The sequence below is a fragment of the Lissotriton helveticus genome, chromosome 3_1 (assembly GCF_964261635.1).
Source record: "Lissotriton helveticus chromosome 3_1, aLisHel1.1, whole genome shotgun sequence".
Classification (NCBI taxonomy): domain Eukaryota; kingdom Metazoa; phylum Chordata; class Amphibia; order Caudata; family Salamandridae; genus Lissotriton; species Lissotriton helveticus.
The window spans coordinates 2,118,892,402-2,118,908,665 of NC_136061.1; the positions used below are offsets into that span (position 1 = coordinate 2,118,892,402).

General features: G+C 43.8%; 1 protein-coding gene across 5 annotated transcripts in view; it reads left to right on the top strand.

Moving 5' to 3' along the window:
• Window positions 1-4,050: 4,050 nt before the first annotated feature.
• CRTC3 (CREB regulated transcription coactivator 3) overlaps window positions 4,051-16,264 on the top strand; it is a 1,392,170-nt gene continuing 1,379,956 nt past the window's right edge. For 4 of the 5 annotated variants that reach the window (XR_013608913.1, XM_078683323.1, XM_078683322.1 and 1 more), the window contains exon 1: window positions 4,191-4,755. Coding sequence is in view for 4 of the 5 variants with exons in the window: in XM_078683323.1 (XP_078539449.1) it covers window positions 4,624-4,755 (132 nt within the window). In the remaining variant the exon portion in view is untranslated. Of the gene's footprint in view, window positions 4,756-16,264 lie in introns of all 5 variants that reach the window. The other variant, XM_078683321.1, reaches the window with a different exon arrangement.

Here is a 16,264-nt window from a genome sequence, read left to right on the forward strand (position 1 = left end):
GATATGCAAGGCACACCTCAGCTCCCTTTGTGTGACTATCTAGAGTGAATGCACAAGAGCCCAACAGTCAGTCCACCCAGACATGTATTCTACAGACATGCAGAGGCACTGAATGGTTAAGCAAAAAAAAAAAATCCCACTTTCTAAAAGTGGCATTTTCAAACACACAATTTAAAACCCAACTTCACCAAAAGATGTATTTTTAAATTGTGAGTTCAGAGACCCCAAACGCCAAATTTCTATCTGCTCCCACTGGCAAAGTACACTTAGATATCAAGGCAATTCCCATGTTACCCTAAGCGAGAGATAGTCCCTGGCATAGTGAAAAACAAAATTAGCAGTATTTAATTATTAGGACATGTAAAACACACCAGTACATGTCCTACCTTTTTAAATACACTACACCTTGCCCCTGCCTATGGGGCTGCCTTGGGCCTACCTTAGGGGTGACTTATATGTAGGGAAAGGGAAGCTTTGGGCCTGGTAAGTGTGTGCACTTTATGATTTACACAGTGACCGAATGCACACCCAACTTTTAACAATAATCTGAAACAACGCTCTCAGGCTGAATTGTGTGGTGTGCTACTCCTGGTTCGTGCTAAATCTGTGCATGCTGAATACCATGAACGAAGATGGTGAACGGAGTAGTTCAACAGGTGCAGAGTGCACAGCCTAACAGTAGGGTCCATCGGCCCTGATAGTTCCATGTCTAAGTTTAAACAAAGTCCCCATTGTTTGACCAATCTTGTCCACTTTTAAAATCTAAATTTAAATAAGTTGAGACTTAAATATTCAAGTCTTCCATGTATTGCGTTTTTCTATTTTAATAAAATTGTTTTTTTTTTTTAAAGGGGTGCTTCTTCTATCTATCCTCTCTACTTTGTTTTCTAAATCAATACCACTGAAGTATTGACTATTCAGCGAAACAGCACACTTGATTACGTGGTTATCTCCAAAAACCTGAGGAGTGTATCTGCTACCAGAGAACATAGTCTCCTGATTGGACCATCTTGAGGGAGTGGATGGCCAGTAGCTGCCCGAACGTTCTATTGGATTTTAATTGTGTGTTGCTTAGAATAGATTATTAAACCCTGTCACCTCATTAAGCGACGACCTTTCTCAACTCTGTTGGTTTCGCCTTCTGTTGGGCTTCATGCTTGAATGCCCATTTCTCTCCCTAAGAACCTTAATTTGGTTCTTCTGATGTTGATACTGTCCTCCTTAAATTGCCACTAGCCTTTTTCAATGGTTTATTTAGAATAGGGAAATTCCTTTATGGAGCCAATCTACTTTATTTTTTGTGCTCTTTACATCATTATATTTTACACATTTTTCTTTATAATATACAAATTTAGATTGCATGATTATACAGATACCCAAGATTTTTGGATACATTGATTTGCTAATTGATTGATGTGTAACATTTTACTTACCCTGCTAATAAACCTTCATGGTTTGGACACCATCCTTCCTCTCTGTCATTTTTGTGACGCCCCATTGATTCACTGTTATAGAAATGTGTTGTAGATGCTAGTTTGTTTTATATGCTTTCAGTCGACAACCAAAGGTCCAAACGACCAGCGATAATCCTGCATATTGACTACATGAGATCATTGAGATAGAAGGAGCTCTGCTGCATCAGGTGTGTTCCTTTGGAAGTGGCACAATGCCATTACTCAGAGTGAAGATAGCTAATGATGACTTTTTGCCCAATTATGTATGCTGGGCCAGTTCTAGGGCGGTGCTACCGGTGCCACCGCACCAGGTGCTGACTCTTCGATGGGGCGCCGTGTTTGGAAGTATTTTATGGTTTTAAAAGCACCTGGTGCTGCATTGCTGGCCTCTGGCAATTTTCATACAACAATAAACATGTCCAGATAATAATAATAATATTAAATATATTTGTAGAGCGCGCAGCTACCCCGGTTGGGGTGTCCGAGTGCTAATACGGACAACAGTAGAGATAGTGGTCAGTATACATTTAGTCATTGCGACTAAAGAGCCAGGTTTTCAAGGCCTTTCTAAATACCTGTTGCAATGCGTGTAATTGAGGAGGTAGGTTATTCCCGCATTTAGGGGTCCCCACCTCGAATGTCCTGCCCCCCATTCTGGCCTTTGCGAACCGGGGGTTGGTAAGGTATCATTTGTGGTTAGACCTAAGAGATCTGTTCTGCTGGTAAGGACAACGTCTCTTACTCAAGTAGTTGGGCCCCCTACCTTGAAATGCCCGAAAGGCAAACATAAGGGCCTCAAATTTGATGCCCTTGGCTATAGTTAGCCAATGCAGCTGTCTCAGGTAAGGGGAAATACATTTGCGAAGAGGGACCTTGCAGACCAGTCTGGCTGCTGAATTCTGCACTATCTGGAGCCTACGGATCAGTCCAATTGGCAGATCCACGTAGAGACCGTTAGCATAATCAAGATGGGAGGTGATTAATGCATGAACAACGGTTTTGTATGCTGACTCAGGCATGAAGTCAATACATTTTCTAATGATTTTTATCTTGCCAAAGCAGGCCGCAGATACCTGTTGGACAAGATAACTCCGGTGATTAATGTTCATCCTGGAGAGAGAAGGAGTTTTGTCTAGTGGAAGTTTTAACTTATTTTATGGTAGTACATAAGGTTAAGATGCCAGCTGCAAAGAACGTGTACCATGCAGTTCACATAGTGCATATAGTTTAAATAGGTCAGTGCTGTTGGCAGAGAGATCCTTTTGTTACTAGCAGTGTAGATGTCAAAATCCTAATGGAACAGGGAGCTAATAACTGTAATCAAAGAGCTGCATGCAAACTGCAAGGTATAGATTAGAGAATTATGATTTTTTTCCTCTGTCTTTCATGAATCTTATATTTCAAAGGGTTCATTGCGGTAACATAAACATTATTATTAAATGTAACCCCCAAACATGGAGTTATGTTTTAAATTCTGAGTCTGTGCTTCTCCAGACCAAGCACTCAAACTATACTGTCCACCAGTATGAATGACATGTGACTCACCTTGTGGTCTTCAGGCTCATGTAATATTTCCTATACACTGATTTACACACATATGATTGATTGTCTTGGTGTAATGTGTGTGTGATGTAAAGTGCTCTGACACCCTACACTGGTATAGGAGGCGCTATATAACTAATTAAATACATCTGAGAGAGAGTGGTTATGGAGACTTGAGGGGGCAACTGTTAAAGGGTGGTAGTGAGGGAGTCGGTAGGGGGTGCCCGTGAAGGTCGCCAACAAACATTGTCGCACAAGGTGCCCCCAGTGCTAAAGCCGAGCCTGGATGTATGCTGCACTGAAGGATCTTTTGTGTAGGCATATTGTACTATACTTTTAGTAAAATGAAAGGGTCATGGTTATTGTCAGACCTAAAAAGGGATTATCCCCAGGGATAAAACCCGTAATAATCAATCCGTTAATTAAGCGTTCTATTTTACTTACGATGTCACCCTTTTCGACTGCTTCTCAAGGAAGTTATTTCTTATAAAGTGTTTCAATCTTATAAAAAAAAAAGAAAGTAAAGTGATGTCACTTTATATGCAAATTAGATGGGTCTCGCAATGTACCCTGTCCAATATTTTAGGACTAGCGCTGATTGTTTTATGTTCTTTGCCTCCGGGTTATCTTTTTCCATACAAACGCTTTCTTATTAATTCAAAGTATTATGCAGTATAGCGCTCTGCATTATCGTGTTGTGGGTATAGTTCGCTCTCTATGAAAATCTAAATAAATATTTTTTTTAAACAAGCGAAAAATAGATACAATTGTTCCTGAGAGATCGTGTTTCTATTCTTCGAAACACGAGACTACCTGTTGGCGGCCACTTGTTGCCTCTTCTGACGGCGGGGACGGCGGGTGTTCAGGAGGCTGGTGGCCGTTTTCGTGCTGGCGCGAGAGGAGTGTGGGCGGGAAGGAGGTGGCGGAGCCTCGGGCAGGTAGGCGAGAGGGCAGGGCTGGGGGTGGCCCAGGGGTGTGGCAGGTAGTCTTAGGGCGGGAGGGTGCGTCAGAAGCGGGCAGAGCAGACAGTTAGGTGGGTGCTGCGGGGGCGAGTAATGAATGTCAGTAGGCGCGTTGGAGGTGCGTAAGAAATGTCAGCGGTGGGCTAGGGCAGGGTAGCAATGTCCGAGACGAACTAGGGGCCGGGCTAACCCCTGTCAGACGCAGGCTGGGCGGGTTAGAAAAGTCAGGGGCGGAGTAGTAGGCAGGGGCTTGCCCCGGGACTGTCGTGCTCTTCGGCTGTTTGTTGTCGCAGCACTGCTGTTTGTACTTGGGCCCCGGGGGTGAGTGTAAGCCGCTCTCTTACAACGCTTTCATCTTGACGGAAGGATCTGGAGCGGACCCACGCGAGGAATTGTAGCTCGAAAGCAGCATTTGATCCAACACTACGACCGGACTGGCGACTGTCTGATCTATGACTCTGTCAGGACGGCGCCTACTTTCCTGATGGCACCCGTCTTTCCACGGGGAACCGCCGACGACCGTGGCGGTCCAGGGCCGCTACCCTGACTCTCAGGGGGCCTTTGCCCCGCCTGACCCGGCACTCATGACGGGCTGAACGGGCCGGGCCCGTCTTCGAATCTAAGAGTCGGAGCCAGCGCACTCCACGCCGCCCGCGGCCTACACCATGGCAACATCCCCGGGCTCGAGTAGTTCCAACCCCCGCAAGTTCAGCGAGAAGATCGCTCTACATAACCAGAAGCAGGCTGAGGAGACTCGGGCGTTTGATGAGCTGATGACGGACCTTACCATGTCCCGGGTGAGAGACGGGGACCCCAGTCCCTCTAGTCTAGACTGTTGAGCCTGCAAGTGGGCGGGTGGGAAGTTATAATGTCCCACTGCATTCTTAAGTAAGCCTATATATGAAGGAGCTGATCTTCATTTTGTCCATGTTGCGACCCAGAAACTTGTGACAAGTTTCATACCATGTCTTCCAAAAACGTATTCAAGTTCAATGCATTTTGATGTTAACCTGTGGTTAAACGATCGGGGACCCTGGTCATAACTTTGACGTGTTGGGGGTTCTAACAACTGTTGTCTGTGATTGTGCCGACAGAGCTTTGCAAATGTAGGAGAGGAGAGAGGGGAGTTGGATGACCCCTGCAGGAGGTGATGTTGTAACGACGTTCAAACCGCGCTGTCTTAATGCAGTGGGGGATGTAAAACGTGTTTGAGGTAGAGGAAACGACTAGGCTTATCATCAGGTGTCTTCAGGAGCGGAGACAGTGCACCTGCAGGAGGGCGTTAGATGTCTAAAGGAAGGAGTGTCACTGGGGGAGAGGGTCCGTTCAGATGTGATGTGTTTGCAAAAGGACTGTGACAGGGCGGTCTACCAGAGAAAGTGTTATAGGGCGCAGGAGTCGGGAGAAGGATGTGAAGTACCTAAAGAAAGAGGTGTGACGGGAATTGTTGCCCACTGGGGAGGATATGCGCAGGATCCATTCAGCAGGTCAGGCCCATGCAGAATTGCCCTGCGGCAGCAGGTGTCAGAAGCCACAAGATCGTACTGGAAGGAGGAGTGCGAGTGTCACAAGGTGTTCGTAGGAGTGCCTGTCGCAGCAGCCAAGTCCATGCTGGAGGGCACGTTACAAAAAGCAAAGTTTTTTCGGAGGCGATGTCGCAGTTTCTGTACTTGAAGGATGACAAGTATTCGAGGTCTGTTCTGTAGGGTGTGCGTGACCTGTACGATAAATGTCAGAGTGGGTCCTTCTTGTCTTTCCAGTGGTGTGTGGCCCGAGTGGAGCTGTCAGAGAGCTGAGACCTTGCAGGAGGAGTCACAGCTTGTACAAGAGAGCATGTTAAAGTCACAGTCTAGGTGTCATGTAGGTAGACATGAACAGGATTGAGAACCTATGTAACATTTTTCACTGGGTGTACTGTTCCTGCTAGAGGTTGTATCAACAGGGCCTAGTAACTCTGTGAACATTTGTCACAGGATAGGGACTATTATTGTGGTGGAGGGTCCTTTCAAATCGGAGAGAATGCAAATAATGCAGTCTTGATGCCTTAGTGGGCTCAGTTCATGGACACGAGTGTGCCATCTGATCCTATAGCACGTGTTCACAGGCCTGCATAAAAAATTGCAACGGGTATGCTGTGCAGGTGTTCTTCAGTTCTCTGCATCATGAAGGGACAGAGCACAGCAGAGGTCACTGTACTGAAATGATGGAGTATTGTGGGTATAGAGTATTGGCAGTAAAATTCACAGCGTGACCCACTTGGATAGATAAGAACAGTGTTCTTGTATATGTCCTCGGCAGCACCGAGCTGTGTAATTTTTTTTATTGTATATAGTTAATTAAAACCTTTACAATATTGTTCATATAAAAAAGCAACTTATACTTTAAAGTTAAAGTGTACAAACTAGAGATACATTAAAATAAAGAAACTTTCTAAAATGTCTGTGTACATAGTGATTTTGCAGTTGTACTTGCACTTCGCACAGTCGGATTTGGACCTTTGCCGTCCTTTACCTCAGTGTTCATGATTAGCTGAAGTGCCTTTTGGCAAAATCTAGCGGCCCTACAAGCTGTCTGCAGTTTGTAGCTGTTCATGGCCAGCATGACGGCCGGGCGGCATGATCTAATTTGAGAAAGATGAAAAACATGAAGTAGGTAATAACGTCTCAGATTTGTTAAAGATGGGCAAATACACAATATGTGCATCAAGGATTCTTCCATTTCCCCACATAGTCTACAGAAGGGTGTCGGCCATGTTTGCTTCCATGCAGGTGTGTGATTTTTTAATATGGTGGTTCCCAGCCGTAATTTTAAAAGTATTTTTTGAGCAGCTGGGGATATATGGTTGACTAAATATGGTTGTGGCTCTGGCTTCCCATATGTGCCCAACACAGTCCATGCATGTTTTTTATTTGCTGTGGCAGCTTTATCTGCTGTCCATGATATTTGCTTTGCTGCTGCGTTAGTCTCTTTTTTAAACGCCACAAATGATTGATTTGTGTTCCATGCCTTTTCCATATTAAGGCTCGAGACGGCGTTCTCCCATACCATTTTCCATGAGTTTTTTGTCTTTTTCTGGTTATTTATCTCAGTCCAACAAAGGCCCATAAGGGTGTCCTCTTCAGCAGCTCTTAGTTTCCAGCAAGTTTTTAATATGGCTGCTTGTCTAATTTGGTGCTGGTTTAGTAGACCGAATTCCAAGCGGATCTGGGATTGAGATACGAACCTCGGAATATGAAAGATGTATTTGAACAACTCTGATTGTTGTGTGTTCAAAAAGTTAGCATCTTTTCCCTTGTACAACTCCGATCCATACGTGAGAGATGGGAGAAATTTTGCAGATATTATCGTCAACAAATGCGAATTGGATGGACAATTCATTTTTCTTTTTAACAAATTTAGGGGGAAGCGTAGTTTGATAGCCTGTGCCTTTCTGTAAGAGTGATGATCTTTCAGCGACCACCTAGCATCGATTACAACTCCCAAGTATTTGTACGTGGAGGTCTGCTCTAATGTGTTGCCTGCAATTTGCCATTTAAAGGATTTCCTCCCTGGCCGAGCGGCAAAACAGACAATCTTCGTTTTTTTATAATTAGTTTGGAGCCCTTGTGCACAGATGTAATCGTTGAGCTTTGTGATGGAACGTTGAAGGCCCAACGGGGTCTGACTGCAGAGTACGATGTCATCTGCGTACTGTATGCTCCTGATTTTGTGGTTGGCTAGCTTTGGTGGATCACTTTCTGTTTCCGCAATGCACTTGTCCAGGTCCGCTGTGAAAATATTAAACAGCGTTGGTGCCAATACACAGCCCTGTTTGAGGCCAACACGGGTGAAGATTTTACCTGTCGTTCTATCGCCGTTGGCTAGTTTTATTCTAACCCAGGTATTCGAGTATAGGTTTATAATGGCCAACAGCAGCTTTGTTGTTATTCCCCAGTTGGCCATTTGTCACATGATAGGGACTATTATTGTGGTGGAGGGTCCTTTCAAATCGGAGAGAATGCAAATAATGCAGTCTTGATGCCTTAGTGGGCTCAGTTCATGGACACGAGTGTGCCATCTGATCCTATAGCACGTGTTCACAGGCCTGCATAAAAAATTGCAACGGGTATGCTGTGCAGGTGTTCTTCAGTTCTCTGCATCATGAAGGGACAGAGCACAGCAGAGGTCACTGTACTGAAATGATGGAGTATTGTGGGTATAGAGTATTGGCAGTAAAATTCCCAGCGTGACCCACTTGGATAGATAAGAACAGTGTTCTTGTATATGTCTGTTCTCGGCAGCACCGAGCTGCTTGAGAAGGTCCAAACAATCCTGTTAGGAGAGGTTGCTGTAGTGTCTTGAGCTCGAGAGGTTTGAATGCAACAGTACTTCATCAGAATCCTGGTTAGAGGGATTTAACCACTTCGGCGCTGATGACGAGCTCAGCTCGTCATCAGTTGCGCCGCTCGCACGCTGATGGCGAGCTGAGCTCGTCAAGTAACGCGCGTTTTAAAAAAAACGCCGCGTTCAGCGGGAAAAGCCGCCGCGCGCATGCGGTTAACAGATCTGAGGATCCCAGCAGGAATACATGCAAATGGTCAAAGGGTGTTGGTAGGACACGGTTGAACCCACAAAAGGCGTAAGGATCATTCCATATGGGGTGAAAACAGGCATAAAACTTTGACAAAAAGAAGTCCAGTGTTTTCTTTCTAGAAAAGATTGAGAACAATGTCTCTGGTTGATATTAGGGTGGAGCAGTGGAACTTAATTAGATATAATTGAGTGCTGAAAAACAGTTCGGTGTTAATGAGGTTGCTATAATGCCCAAGGTACAAGGAAAGTGAGGTGCAGGAAGATCTTCACTTGTGTGGTGCAACAAGGTCATGCTCCATGTTGCACAACCAACCCAGTGATTCCGTAAGAGGGTTTGGGTTCAAAATGAACAGGAAGACTTTAGTGTTATGCTGAGTGGCTGTTCATGGGTCTTAAGTTCCAAGCAAAAGGGCCATCATTATGATACAGAACCACCTCATTATCAAACAGACTTCAGTGTCTTTTACACAATAAATACGATGGAGCTGGGTTCCATTCCCCATTCATCAAGGAGAATATAAAGGGCACACTTTTATTGTGGTACGGGTTGTTGCAAGCATTAGGATTCTGAGACATGATAAAGGGATGGCAGGACACTGCCGCAATGTGTGGCAATGGAAAAGCAACAATGCACAAAGTTTTATCTAGTTGTGGATGTCTCTAACTGGGCCTTGGTTTCTGGCCAGTGATGGTTATTCTTTGGCTCAGGGTCTTTGCAGTGTCAGTGACTGGGTTTAGGGTCCTAGCTGAATGAGCTGTAACAGGGTGTTCTGGAAAGCAGACCTGTGAAGGTGGATATTGCCTAAGTATTGCACACCGCCCCATAGAGTGATAGACTGTATTGTGTTTTCAATTATATAGCCCTTCATACCAGTGACCAACTGGCAACATGAATTATTGTATGGGTAGCACTCTTCCTAACAGGAAGTGTATGATTAGAAGTTTAAAGCTAGAGTTGGATTATGACCCATGTGTAGGCTGTGGGGTTTTAGGTTTAAACCTATAATAACTGATAAAACACCACTGAAAGAAAAATAGCTCTCACCGGTGAAAACAAATAAACACTGAAAAAACACCTGGACAACCACAAACTAAATGCCATTCAAAAAAAGGAAAAAGAGAGCGAAAGAGTAATTTTTTTCTTCCTGAAGGGGTCAATACAATGTAACTTTGTTATACAAGCTAGCAGTAAGAAAGACTGGCTAACATTATTCTGCTTGAGTGTTGTTCTTTAGGGATGCCACTAAAATATTGTTTCTTCTTTTTACTTTTTTAGTTTTGTGTCCTTTGGTCTAAAGATGCAGGGTTTAGTTTCTTGTTTTAGGTCTAGTTTAATTATTTTATGAACTATAGAGAATCGGGAAATATCAAACTCCTATTTGATATTTTGGCTGCATTTGATTCTTTCACTGATAGGTAAAATGGCTGGTCTCATAAAAATCTTTCCTAATATGTGTCATCACATTTACCCACAGAGAATGGGTAAAAACCCTTAATGCATCAGACCATAGTTTCTAGTGGGTCAGTATTGATAGTAGGTGAATTGCCAACTTCTCAGGCTTTAAACATTCAACGCAAGGTATAGTGACACGTATATATATATATCACCAAACATCTGGGATATTAATGAAAACATGACACCAGACTTTTGGAAAACATGGAACGCAGTGTCACTTGTAATGCTCTGCAAAAAAGCTTCTTTCCAAGTTTAACAAAGATTGGAGTGATATTGTTTGTATTTGCAGTGATTCAGCTACATATATAAAAAAGTTGTGTGATGACGTGTCAAAATTGATACCCAAGCTGAAGTGATTCCCTGTAGGAGATCCTTGCCACTTGTTAAATGGTATGCTGAAAGCATCTTTACAATCTTCAGAGGTAATGAGGGATGCTATTGACTTTTTAGTCCATTCTGGTGCACTGTTTTCTTATGCACATGAATTAAAACGCAAATATTTCATTTCGTGCTTTATGTGGCATCACAAAAAGAGTCATCCCAACTGTGTCCCTTAGCTGATGGTTCTCAGCCCAAGGGGATATGAATGCTGAGAGAGCCTTCTCACAGAAGTTTACAAGGGAAGGAAAGAGCGAGTGCACATGACGCAAAGACTCACTGAAGAAGTATTGTATGGTGTACTACAAAAAGACTAATTAGCAAAAATCTATTTGGACCTCATGTACACTATAAGTACACTGTCTATATGCCATGTACTTTCAGTGCAGAAAGCAAAGCAATAATAAAAGCAAAACGTTCCATAAACACCGGAAAAACACTTTTTCTGTTGTTTTAGGTGGCGAGAAAATGTGTAACCACTGATAACAACTGTTTTTTAAGATGTTGAAAACACTGAAAAAAACCCCACCAGAATAAATAGAAACTGAAAACAGGAAAGCCTACCCATGTGGGATACATATATAAGAGGGCCCATTAATTATATATAGGTAGAGGCAGGCAGCACCCCTACATGAGCATCAGAAACCTGATGCTCAAACCAGAAGTGGATTCTATTACATCATAAGTAGTGTCTGAGTCCAAGCAAATAGTGCCGGAGAGCAGGATGAGTTTTAATGACCCTCTGAGTTTTCCAGAGGTTATAATAGTGGACCACGGAGGGTTTTGCCTTTTTTGATGGTCTGTTAAGGATATAGAGCCCCATAAGTTATGTGAATGTTGTAACCGTATGCATTGCCTTGACGTGTCTTGCTTAGGTAAGGGCAAAGTAGATAGTAAAGTTTCAGACATCTTGTTTTGGAGGGGCTATCGAAGTGGTTAGTACATGTTGCAGAATGCTGCAGTAAGAGAGTTTTAATAAGTCCTGTGTCGCTCAAGGTATGTTGGGTTGCGTAGAACGGAATCCCACCAAGTATAGGAGAGGCAATGGCTGGAACAGCAGACTTTCTAGAGAGTTTTGTAACGGGATGGTACAACATTATCCACTGAGTTTGGGACAGAAATTTGGATAGCATGTGGCCTTCTTGACTGATGTGTTGGACTGGGGATTAAACAGGTCATGGGTATGAAGGATTGAATTGGACAGATCCAAATCCTCCTCGCACATGGTGATTAAATAGATCAGTGGCAATTTCCGTATATGCTTGTAAGCATTCTTTCTATGGTGTTTAAAAAACTGAGCTATTGGAAGTTTTTTTTTTTTATAACTTTTTAATTGATGACATTTGCCAACATTACACTCTTCAGCTTTGTTGCACAAGGGTCATATGATGACACCATTTTGGAATGTTCGGGTTTCTACCATTAATACATGAGGCAAGCATTTTATACATTACTAGGGGTACATCCAGAGAAGAGAGGGGGGGAAGAAGCGGCAAAGTATAGATATCCCCTCTGTATGCATTCCATTTACCCCATATTTGTGTCCATTTTTTGGGGCATCCCCTGGAGACATATACAGTTTTTTCCCTAAAAATACACCAGTCCATATCCTTCATCCAGGTATTTACAGATGGAACACGCTGCGCCCCCCACATTCTAGCTATGTTTTGTTTGGCAAACATATTCAGGTCCGATGGCTCCCAAATATTTAATAAACCTCTTTTAGCCTCCAGGGCCAGGTTTTGTCCCAAGGTCTCTTCCATACAGTGGTGTATTGCTTTCCAATATTTAAAAATGTGGGTGCACTCCCAGAGTATGTATAAGAATGTGCCTTCTCTGCCACACTGTCGCCTACACTGAGAATCTTATTAGAAGTTTTTTTGACCGGAAATCCAATGAGTATGCTATGATAGACTTGCAATACATTACACTATCCAGATGGGCAAGGGTCTCACCCATGCATAAGGGTTCTATGCCGACCCCTGTGGGATACAGTGAAATCGCAAGTAATCTCTAAATATGAAACTGAAAAGACTGTTCATCATTTTTGACACTTTGTTGCTTTTGTGTACACCTATCGGTCGTTATTCTGACCATTGCAACGTTTTACACCACTTACACCACCTGTCTGTTGTGAATATCCTTTTGAGAATGTCTCAATAAACTGATATCTATCTGTTTCCTTCCTTGGGATTTCTTACTATTGTTTGATCCGTTTGTTATGGATTGTTTTGCTGCTGGATTTGTTGCTATGTAGAGATCGTAGGTTGTGTTGTCTCAGTACTCCATAAATTTACTCCTGAGGGAAATAATACTGATGATTTCAGATAGCCAGTGCCATCATGGAATACGATGTTGTCCTTAATGTATGCTTACTGATTTGAAGCGAGTGCTTATTTTCTATTAGATATTCAGTTATAAATAGATCTCTAGTACCTGCCACATAGGGGAGCAGAATTTTTACTGTGGATTTTTAGGTCGACTTTACTAGACAATGCATGCAATGTCTGTTGGGAGGCATTTAGTGTCTTACCAAGAAATAGAGGGGATTAAAGCTCACTCATTGCTCCTCATAGTTTGACTTTCCTTGTCAGTCTTATTTCCTTCCTATTTGCGTCCCAGCTTGTCAATTTCATGTTTGTCCCTTCCATGGCACAATGCCTTTTTACAGTCTCTTCGATTGGCTGGCATCACAGGTTCCACTGCTTGCTTTTCAAGCACTACTTTTTCGGTCTCGCCCACGCAGCGCGCATGCTCTGCATAGGAAAAAGACCTTTAGAAATCGCTTCGCCTTTTCAGGCAAAAACTTGCACGCATTGCATTGCTTTCAATGACATCGCGTGCACGTTTGGCGAATCCCTTGCGGGAGCGAGCTTTGGCAACACCTGTTTGTAATTAACTTCCAAACAGATGGTGCCCAAGGATCGTTCCCCCAAGGGAATCACTGTGTGTTCTCTCGGCCGCACTCCCCCCACCACTCCCACTTGTTAACCCGGAGTACTGTTTCACTTTCACGGCTGCGGGCGGCTTTTGTGTTTCAGTGCTTGTTATTAATTGAGTTTCTGTTTCTGGCGACAGGCTCCTGCGTGGACACGGATCTGCCGTATCTTTGCTAAAACACACTTTTGCGGTGCATCACCTGTACTGTAGCCTGTGAATAACCCCTCATTGCTGCATTCCAGCTCGGTGCTCTCGCCGGCTGGGTGTCTCCAAGTTGGGCTCGGTTCTGCACACATGTGATGACGGTAGTGAAGAGCGTTCTGTGTGTCTCGGCTCTCAGCTTTCGGCGCTTATTTTGTACACTTGGCGCCGAGACCTGAACACTGGTTCTCCAGGCCCAAAGTCAGATGCTCGGTGGAGCCAGACCGCAAAAACCCTTACATTGCTTATAATCGAGCGAATTCGCTCCTGTATGTTTGACCTAGCCACTAAGTACTAAAATATTATAATATCAGGTGTGGTAAATAGCACCTATTGTGCGTGTCCAGGTTATAGCATGCGGATTTTGGTGCTTTCGGAACAAAAATCATCATTGTACGGTAAATGCCATATACTTTTCCCCTGTTCAATTCTGGCAGGGTTGACCGGCCGTAATTTAATGAAGTTTGAGATTTTAAATGCACCCTGGATGCAGTGAAAACCATCCAAATGGTAATTGCGACCCCTGAGCAAACTAGAGGTGGGTGACCTTATAAATGAACAGGGAGAGCCAGGGGTCTAGCTTGGATCTTAGAGCCTGTGCACGAGCTAATCCCTGAACATGCCTGCTTTGTAGATCCTATACAAACATCATATAAATATGACAGTGCCTCTTCAAATTCAAACAAGCGTTGGCATATAGCCAATAGGTCTCACCTTTGGGACCTTATACGTGTTTAGCCTTCCAACAGTTTATGTTGTTGCACCAAGGATATTGTGCTGCATAACTAAATACTTATAATGTCCCAAAAGCGAGACCTGTTGGCTATTCCAATGCTTATTTCTTTAGTGTGAAGCACTCAGAGTTTGTGCGTTTCGTAACTGTCTCCCTCATGTACTTCTCTTCCAGTGCACTCCATGTTGCTCTCTTTGCCAGACTGCTTCTCACCATCCTCCTCCTCTTGAGCTCGCCCATGTCTTTTTCCCTATTGCTTCTCCTTACCCATGCCATCTGTGTTGCTTTTCCATAATCTCTATGATGCTTTCTGTGCTGCCCTCCCTCCTTTGCTTTCGCTTCCCCTTCAGCACACCCCAACTGTTACTTTCGTGTCCTCTCCCGTGTTGCTTGAGTGTTACCTCCTTCCCTCCTCTGTTCCTTTGCTGTTGCCCCCACATTCCCCAGTGTAGCTAGGCTGTCCCCCCCACCCTCCTTCATGTTGCTTCCTCTCCCCGGGTGCTTTAAAAAAAAATACTTTTGCATATTTATTTACTCGTTAATAATTGATACAACTCGGATCAGTAACTAAAAAAAAAAAAGTGTACAAAATTCACAATTAGAGAGATATAAATTTTAATTTTTGCATGAACAAGGAAAGAAAACGTATGCATCTTATGCACAATTGACATCAATATCGCAAGTAAATATACAGGTTACAATTCCAATAGCATATGTACAGGCACATCAAAGATAAATAATCAACTATCAATGTGTATTCCCTCTCTTAATGGCACTGTCACATGGATATGCCGCTTTTCCCCGCATACCATTACCCCGCATGTTGTTACAACGCGGTTGTTACAACGACCGCGTTGTAACAACGCATTCCCTTACCCGCAATTCGTAACAACGACTTGCGGATGGGGGGCGCTGGATGTTGAAATAGTAAAATTTACTATTCCAACTCCAGTCTGTGTGGACTGCAGGGAAGGTGTTGGATTTAAAATCCAACACCTTCTCCCCCTACGCAAGTCTTTGAAATGACTTGCAGGGTAATGATATGCGTTGGTCGTAACCGCATGCCGGGTTACGGATGCGGGGTGACGGCTGTTTATCCTGTCACATACATACATACATTGTCTGCTGATTGAGGGAATGGTTCAAAACAAGCACCCTCTAGTATCTGAGTTTTGAAGGGATGGCGTAGTACTGTGGTACGATTGAAGTAGGTTCTATAGGGTTCCCAAAATTCCCTGTGGTCATGCCCTAGGATGTACCAGGTTACTGCATTCCTCAATGCTATTGTGGCAATAGGCCATGTCTTTTAACCATGTAGTCGCAGTGGTGACATCCATCGTATTGCCACCTGGCGTTTGGCTAGCAGTAGGGCCATTTACGTGAATCGACAGATCAACTTGGGTAAATCTTTAGTAAGCCCTAGTAGGGCCAATTCTGTTGTGGGGTCAATGGGACCTTGCTCACTGTGCCACTGGATTCAAGCTAGCCTCACTGAAGAGGGGTGTTACCCCGAAACCTGTCCCATGATGCTTGTTTTTGGTCCAGAAGACCTGGCTTGGCAGTTCAAGCTGGACTATTCCCACGAGGAACAGGATCAAGACTGATTTGCATATGGCTGGGTCTGAACTGGGGTGGCGAAGTGAGCAAAAGAAGGATGATGGATTTAACCTGGATCCAATAGTTACTGGGGGTGAGTGTCTGAAAAGTTTCAGTGCGAGGGCCATCATCTCATTGTGTTTGCTTTGTAAATGATGCAGCTGTTCCTGAAGAGGGTAAGGGCCGTTAAGAGGAGCCAATGGAGTCCATTCAGGGTTAGGGGTGACATGTATGAATTTCGTTGGGTCCTTAATGGGGCATGTTGATTGTGGGTAGAATGTGTTTTAAGAGGGCTATTGTGAAGTCTGTCTGGGAGGCAGTGGGGTAGGGTGTCACTTTTGTCCACATGTAAGAAATGAGTGCCAGAATACCAGTTTTAAATTCGCTTTTGTTTCTTGCAACTATTCTGCCTGTACTTTCGACACACAGG